Consider the following 1,116-nt stretch of genomic DNA (forward strand, 5'->3'; position numbering starts at 1 on the left):
GTGTGACCTGTGTCGTGAGTGCAGCGGTGTTCTTTGGGTACCTGACTCGTTTTTCCCTTGATCATTCGCCTTGTCCGCCGCGTCGTACACCTCTTGATTGCCTACGAGGCGAAAGTTTTGCCAACACCGATTTACGAAATCGGTGTTGGCAAAACTTTCGAAAGGGTTGCGAGTTCGAAATTTCATGTTGCATGATGGTCTTGTCGTTTACAAGAGGCAAGGGGTCTTTAGAGTGTACGTGCCGGCAGCCGCTCGCAAGCACGAAATTTGCAGAGTTGCTTCTCCGTAGGATGTGGTACTTGCACGGGTTCCCGAAGTCGATTGTGTCCGACAGGGACCCGAAGTTCATCAGCGCTTTCTGGGGGTCGTTCTGTGCGCGGCTGGGAACGAGGAGGCTGCTCTCCACCGCCACGCATCCTCAAAAGGACGGGCAAGCAGAGAGAACCATCCGGATTTTGACTCAAATGCTACGGGGATACGTCCGCGGTAACGTGTCAGACTGGGTAGCCTATTTGCCATGTGGCGGAGTTTGCATATAATAACGCTATTCACGAGTCCACCGGCGAAAGTCTGTTCTCATTAGTCTACTTGGAGCTTCCGGAGGACTTCCCGGAACTGCCTCGACGCGACCGAAGCCGCCACGCTGACGTCTTGGAGGAAGCGGAAGCACGATTGGCATCTGCAAGAATTAACTTGCAGAAAGCGCAGGCGGCCCAGAAGCGGAACTACGATCGGGGACGTAGACATGAAGTCTTCGAAGCCGGCGACCTCGTTTTCGTGTCCGCTCGTCTGCTACGGTCGCATGGCGTAGGGGAGCGGGAATTTGGTGCCCGCTGAGTGGGACCTTTCACCATACTACAACGTGCTAGTGATCTCGCATATGTCGTGGGATTTCCCATCGTCGATGAGATTGCACCGTACGCTAAATATCGCGTTTTTAAGAAAGTGTAAGGTGTCACCTAGGTTCCCCCGAGATTTGCGTGACAGCGCACAATCTCTGACGACTTCGGCGGGGCCAGGACTTCTCCGCGCCCGTGGCCGCTGTCGGCGGTCGGACAAGCCGGAAGCTCATCCGTACGCGATAGAGGTAATTTTAGAGTCGCGCCAACGCAAGAA

At 54.8% G+C, this 1,116-nt stretch overlaps 1 protein-coding gene across 1 annotated transcript; it reads left to right on the forward strand.

The window, feature by feature from the left end:
• Nucleotides 1–656: 656 nt before the first annotated feature.
• On the forward strand, nt 657–814 carry CSUI_007543 (uncharacterized protein; the record flags this gene model as incomplete). The annotated part of the gene is made up of 1 exon (XM_068067688.1): nt 657–814. A coding segment is annotated over one exon (156 nt), but the record flags the coding sequence as incomplete, so codon positions are not given.
• Nucleotides 815–1,116: the final 302 nt, after the last annotated feature.

The sequence above is a fragment of the Cystoisospora suis genome, assembly GCF_002600585.1.
Source record: "Cystoisospora suis strain Wien I chromosome Unknown contig_4008, whole genome shotgun sequence".
Taxonomy (NCBI): Eukaryota; Apicomplexa; class Conoidasida; order Eucoccidiorida; family Sarcocystidae; genus Cystoisospora; species Cystoisospora suis.